At 31.1% G+C, this 7127-nt stretch overlaps 1 protein-coding gene across 2 annotated transcripts in view; it reads right to left on the bottom strand.

The window, feature by feature from the left end:
• Nucleotides 1-2043: 2043 nt before the first annotated feature.
• The window catches only part of robo1 (roundabout 1), a 289875-nt gene continuing 284791 nt past the window's right edge, over nt 2044-7127 (bottom strand). For both annotated transcript variants that reach the window (XM_065360488.1, XM_065360489.1), the window contains exons 17-19: nt 3537-3721; nt 3346-3446; nt 2044-3250 (exon numbers count right to left, since the gene is read on the bottom strand). In XM_065360488.1, the coding sequence (XP_065216560.1) occupies nt 3123-3250; nt 3346-3446; nt 3537-3721 (414 nt within the window). In that variant the 3' untranslated portion in view covers nt 2044-3122. The remainder of the gene's footprint in view (nt 3251-3345; nt 3447-3536; nt 3722-7127) is intronic.

The following is a 7127-nucleotide window of genomic DNA, read 5'->3' as shown; positions in this document are numbered from 1 at the left end:
CTGAAACATTCCCAGACTTAAAAATTTCGATTTAAAAGGATCTTGAGATTAAAACATCTCGAAACCAAGCAATGCTAGAAACCAAAGAATCACTTTTTGAAAAAATAAGAATAATGTGCATAATTATAATTATAGGTATTTTGTTTTCAGATGAAAAGTTGATCTGATGTGCTGTGCGATGAAAATATTGTGTTCATTTGAAAAAATAAGTCATCATCGAAGAGGCGGAGACGTACCAATGATTCTAAAATTGATGATTTGCTGATTGGTTCAATTCATTAGCTGAAATATTCACCTGAAAAGTATCTACGTGATTGGTGAATCCGATCTTTGGTTTTACGAGTAATTGATGTTTTACAAGGTTCTTATTATTTTGTTTCTAGTGTTTTATGTACTTTCAAATTTTAAGAATGAAATTGTGTTTGCAGGTTATAATTTATCAACTGTGAAGCTCAATGGGTTCATTCAGGACATTTGTGTTGGAAGAGTGAACTTCAGTATGGGAAAAACGTTTTTTATATTTTATACAAAATGAAAATATGTTTTACTTCAACTTCGATGTCAAAGTTATTCAGTTATTTTGTTATGTCTTTCAATCTTTTCTCTGACTTTATTGTATTCTAGTAATTATGCATCCATAATGACGTTTGAATTCTTGTATAGAATTGTGTTGAAATTTATTAGCATCAATTTGTGTCTTCATACTCAGAAGGTTCAAAAACTTATACTTACATTAGACATCTCACTTGACATTTATGTTGATTTTCATTCAATAAAATTTAATATGTACGTAATAATTAATTTTGCTCTCCCTTTCTCTAAGGCCTCTTTGCCCTTTTCAAAAAAATAATATCAAATTCGTACTCAGGAGATTTGTAAAAATGTATTTTGATACCTCGTTCAATAATATTAAATTTGTGCTCATTTTCAAATCTCCACCCCCTCCTTCAAAGGCCCCTTTTCATTTTTTTTTCAAAAATGATATCAAATTTGTGCTCACGAGGTTCGTAAACATAAATTTTGGTACCTAATTCAACATTTTTGCTAATTTTCAAATTTTACCTCCTCTCCTCAAGGCCTTCTTTTATTTTAATCAAAGAAATGATACAGATTTGAGTTTGGGATGCTCAAAAACATATAGATATACATACTTACTTTGAAGTTTTTCCCTTCTCCTCAACCGTCCTCAAATTCGGATTCAGCACTATCAAAAACCTCTCCAGAACCAAATTCCGCATTTTTTGCTGCATATTTCAATCGTCCAGCTTGAGAAACACTTGAAAATAATCGAGGTAAGTGAAATAAATTATTTCTGCACCTTATTTCAGTCGAGTATGCAACTCTCACAACACCATTAAAATATCCAAAATGGTCTCATCCTATATAAAATGCAACTTTGGTATTAGGTGAATAGAAGATATTAGCAGGTCTCTTGTACTCATAATTTCCCCTTCGCCTTAATCTACTTCGGATATGCAACCCATTCGACACCACGAAAATCTCGCGAAGTGCTCAACAAGCGTCTAAAATATAGTCATGTTACTAGGAGAATATAGGATATTAACGGGTCTTGTACTCCTAATATTTTAACCAGTCGACATAGTTCCAAACCTTTCCAACAGATGGCGCTACGGGTCGGTGTGGCAATTTAACAGAATCGACTCGAACAGTGTCCGAAAATCGCTAATGTTATTAGGAGAATATAGGATATTTGGAGGTCTCTGAAATCAAAAAAATATTGGCTAGTTTTAGCACTTTTGGAGGATTTTTTTGTGGAGTGGCTAGTTTTAGTACTTTTTGAGTACAATGAGTTTATCTTTATCTTCATTTTTAATTTTCCAGCACAGAATGAGTTGCATATCGTGCATTTTGCAGGGGAATCGATTAATTAATATATTATGTAAATTGATTCGTTTTTTTTTTTTGGTAAAAATTTCAAATTGGAGGGTTTTTCAATTCAGTGAATTCAATAAAGAGATGTACCAATCACAAAATAATCAGCATATTTTTCCTAAAAAAAAATATAATCAAAAATAAAACCAATCACAAAAAACAAAGGTATTTATTCGAAAAAATAAAATTTTAATCTTTCAACGTTTTATATCGAAATTCTACAAAATACAACAATAATAATATTAAACCATAAAGAAGCAGCGAGAATAAAAACAAAAAATGTAAATCGTTCATTTATCGTTACATAAAAAAAAAATTAAAAGAAAAAAAAAGAGAAGATAAACGTAATGGTAAATAATCGACTTAATAACAATGAAAATTTACACGAGTGTTTTCTTATATATTAAGGCACATTATTATAAATCGACGTACAAAACTACAACATCAGCTTGCACCTATACAATGTTGTTTTTTTAATCGTGCAAGCGTCAGCATTATACATATAAATGCTATGCATTCGAGATCAACGAATCCGAATTTTATATACAAAACAACACAACACGAGGGAGGAAAGAATACAAGAAATATTACAAAGCATCGAATTGAATCATTTCATATGACTCTTCGTATCAGATAAGTAAATAATTTCGTAATTAATTAGGAACATGAAAATTCAAAAAGGAAGATTTTCATTTGCGCGAACAACCATTTTGAACATTTCAACCGGTAATTTCCCTGCTGGTTTTAAAATTTAAGCGTACAAAACGGTAATATTTTTATGAAAGATAATTATATTACAATTTAAAAAAAAAAAAAAAAAAAAAAAAAACGCTCCTCTGAAGCACGTAAGCATAAAAATATAACGTTAAAAAAATGGCAGTACCTGGCACATCGTTTCGAAAACAACAATTCTCGTCATTGTAATACATACACAAATAATCCGAGTACGTAAAATACACGTTAAAAAAAATAAAAATAATAAAACTCCTAAAATAATAAACGAAAAAATATCAACAACGCGTTCGTATTAAAGATATGTAAATAAAACATATTTTTATTATTTAAAAAAAAAAAATGCAAGATATTATATTGACTAGTATAACGAGTAGTTTTTTTTTCATCCTTATATATCTCTATTAATCACATAGGGTTTGCTTTCTCATTTTTGTTACTTAATTGTAAATTAAGTAGGTATAAGGTATAATTATATTGAATTTTCCTCGAGAATTTTATACCTTATGAGCAACAGGACATTGGTTTCCTTCGGCGTAAAGACAAGACGATTCGCTACAGGAACAACTACTGTTACAACTACCGCCGTCGTCGTCTTCGTAGTATTTATTATTTGGCCAATTATCTGAATTTGAAAAAAAAAAGAATTAAATTTCATTCTTATTTTGATCGTAGATAAAATTTTTAAAAAATTTCAATAGAGATTTGGTGTACACTTACGATGATTATTATAATTTATCAAACTAGGTAACGACGACTGAACACTGCAATCTTTATTATTAGCAACGTTTGAGATGAATCTCACTTGATGAGCAGCTGTCCTGAAATTTCAAAAAAATTAAACCCGTTAGAAAATTTGGCTCATTTATTAAAAAGAAAGAAAAAAATAATATATAATTTTTGAAATTTACCTTCCAACATCTGCTTGTATTTCTAGTAACGAAGCGTTTTCAAATTCAGATTCTGATGGGATTTTATTACAAGGCGCGTACTTATGACGACTCTTCCGCGAACAATAACTACCGCTATTCGTAGATCCTGATGAATGACTGTGGCTTGGTATACTGTCTTTAAAACTAGGACGTAGAAATGGTACCTGGAAACAGAAGAAAATAAAATGGTAAGTATAGGTATAGAAAATTTTTAAAATGAACAATTATTTTACTGAATTTGGAGAATATCTTAGGTGAAGCTATTTTGAAGAAATTTTCTAAAAGAGCATAAATATCAGATCCAAAAATTTTTGCATTTTTGGTAAATTTTTGGAAAATTGAAAAAATTAAAAACTAGACAGCTGCGCTGCAACAGTGTGCTTCGCTTATTTTGTTACAAAAGTAAAACCCAATTTCGAAAAGAACAACGCAATTTTGATTTTGAAAGCACAACGCGAATTTGAAAAACAAAGCACAACGCGGTTTTGAAAAAACGCAGTTGGGATTTCAAAAGCAGAACACAATTTTGATTTTGAAAGCACAATGCAATTTTTAAAAAAACACAACTTCCAAACAAAGCACAACATGATTTTGAAAAAAGAAGCACAATAAGATTTTTTAAAAAAGGACACAGCGCAATTTAAAAAAAAAAACAAACAATTTTGAAAATAAAAACGTAATTTCGAAAAAATAAGCACAACACAATTTTGGAAAAAAAAGCACATCGCAAATTTGAAAAAAGCACATTGCAAATTCGAAATTAAAACGCGATTTCAAAAAAAAAAGAACGCAAATTTGGAAAAAAAAGCACAATGTGAATTTGAAAAAAAGCACAACGCGATTTCGGAGAAAAGCACAACGCGACTTCAAAAAAAAGCACAACGCGATTTCGAAAAAAGCAAAATAAAGCACAACGCGATTTCGGTAAAAAAGCAAAATAAAGCACAACGCGATTTCGAAAAAAAGAACAACTGAGTTTCAAAAAAAAAGCACAACGCGAATTTGAAAAAAATGCACATCGCGAATTTGAAAAAAAGCACAACGCAAATATGAAAAAAAGCACAACGCAAATTTGAAAAAAGCACGAGCGATTTTGAAAAAAAAGCACAACGCGAATTTGAAAAAAAAGCACAACGCGAATTTGAAAAAAAAGCACAACTCGGTTACAAAAAAAAAGCACAACGCAAATTTGAAAAAAAAGCACAACCCAAATATGAAAGAAAGCACAATGCAAATTTGAAAAAAAGCACGAGCGATTTTGAAAAAAAAGCACAACGCGAATTTGAAAAAAAGCACAACTCGGTTACAAAAAAAAAGCACAACGCAAATTTGAAAAAAAAGCACCACAACGCAAATTTAAAAAAAAAAACACAAGCGATTTTGAAAAAAAGCACAATGCGAATTTGAAAAAAATCACAACACGAATCTGAAAAAAAGCACAACTCGGTTTCAAAAAAAGCACAACGCGAATTTGAAAAAAAAGCACAAGCGATTTTGAAAAAAAGCACAACGCGAATTTGAAAAAAATCACAACTCGAATTTGAAAAAAAAGCACAACTCGGTTACAAAAAAAAAGCACAATGCAAATTTGAAAAAAAAGCACATCGCGAATTTGAAAAAAAAGCACAACGCGAATTTGAAAAAAAAGCACAACGCAAATTTGAAAAAAAAACCACAAGCGATTTTGAAAAAAAGCACAACCCCAATTTGAAAAAAATCACAACGCGATTTAGAAAAAAAAAGCACAACGCAAATTTGAAAAAAAGCACAAGTCGGTTTCAAAAAAAAGCACAACGCGAATTTGAAAAAAAAAGCACAACGCGAATTTGAAAAAAAAGCACAACGCAAATTTGAAAAAAAAACCACAAGCGATTTTGAAAAAAAGCACAACGCGAATTTGAAAAAAATCACAACGCGAATCTGAAAAAAAAGCACAACTTGGTTTCAAAAAAAAGCACAACGCGAATTTGAAAAAAAAAGCACATCGCGAATTTGAAAAAAAAGCACAACGCGAATTTGAAAAAAAAACCACAAGCGATTTTGAAAAAAAAAGGACATCGCGAATTTGAAAAAAAAGCACAACGCGAATTTGAAAAAAAAGCACATCGCGAATTTGAAAAAAAAGCACAACGTGAATTTGAAAAAAAAGCACAACACAACTTTGAAAAAAAGCACAATGCGATTTTGAAAAAAAAGAACTCGAATTTGAAAAAAACACGTCATTTTGAAATAAAAAGCACAAAGCGATTCCGAATAAGTACACTATGCTATTCTGAAAGCTCCTGAGTTGAAAGCATATGCGACTCCAAAAGCGCTATGGTACTGAGAGAACCTCTTGGGAGCACAGCAAAATCACAAATGACTGGTGGGTTTTGATTCCGAAAGGGTAACCACCTGCTTGCGGTGTCTAGGTACTGAATGTGTGTAAATGAAACACCTGCAGGTGTTCTAAAAACCTTTCTCAAAATTGAACAATAGAGAAATGTTTTAAATTGAACAAAGGGAAAGATAACACTGTAGATAAGAATATTTTAGGACACCTGCGGTGTTACATTTTAAAACGGATTTCGGCTTCCCTTTTGATAAATATAACACCACAGGGGGTCGGCTTCACTTTTGATATAATCCTTTCCTTTGTTCAATTTTGAAAAGTAAATTCAAAAATTGAACAATAGAAAAGATTTTAGAGCCCCTGTGGCGTTACATAAATTTCAAAATTTAACTGAGGTCGGCTTTGCTTTTGTCGGCGTTCCTTTTGATATGGCCCTTTTCCCCTTTTTATTCTTTTTTTGGTACAAATTTTCGTAATTAATTGCAATTACTCAAGAAGCTAATTGAGTAATTGCAATTATAATTACGGCGTTCCATGCCTCACATTAAACCACACCTACCTACAAAAATTTCAAAAAAATCGGTCCATCCATCTTAGAGAACATTCGTTCCAAAGAATTTTTCCACTTTCAGACCGAAACTAATAGTGTGCTACGCACACTAAAAAGTTGTTCTAAGGTCGATTTTAAAACTTTTTCATAAAACAGAGGCGTTCGAGAGATCATGCCCCAGAGATTCAAAATTCGCACAGGTCCGACTTTTATTCTAAGGGAGTGAAGAGGCAGAAAAATGCTAAAAAAATGTAAAATGGGTTTGAATCGGAAAGAAATCAGAAGCTGTACAACATACGAGTACTCGAAAATCATCATAACCGAGCAATTTGAAGAGGAAAAATTGGTGTTTTTTGACCTCGAAAAATTTTCAGAATTGATCGAAGGGGCTGGAATTTGACATGAGTTTTAGGAAGACGTCCTGAAGATCTAAGGATATGCCTTTTTGGGGTTTTGATTTTTTTAAACACTTTTCCACCATATTCTGAAAATTTTAAAAATTTTCACAGCCACAATCGTGGAATATTTCACAAGAAGGATATCAAAATCTTCAACTATAAATATTTTCAACTCCAAAAATGCGTAAATATTTTCATCTGTAATTCTTTAATTATTTTTCAACTAAAAAAATTAAGACAATTTGGTAGCTGAAACTTCTAGTGGAATTTCAATATTTTCGAATTTCGAG

The sequence above is a fragment of the Planococcus citri genome, chromosome 4 (assembly GCF_950023065.1).
Source record: "Planococcus citri chromosome 4, ihPlaCitr1.1, whole genome shotgun sequence".
Lineage (NCBI taxonomy): Eukaryota > Metazoa > Arthropoda > Insecta > Hemiptera > Pseudococcidae > Planococcus > Planococcus citri.
Note: the sequence above shows the minus strand (reverse complement) of the source record. Positions and strands in the feature narration are given on the sequence as shown.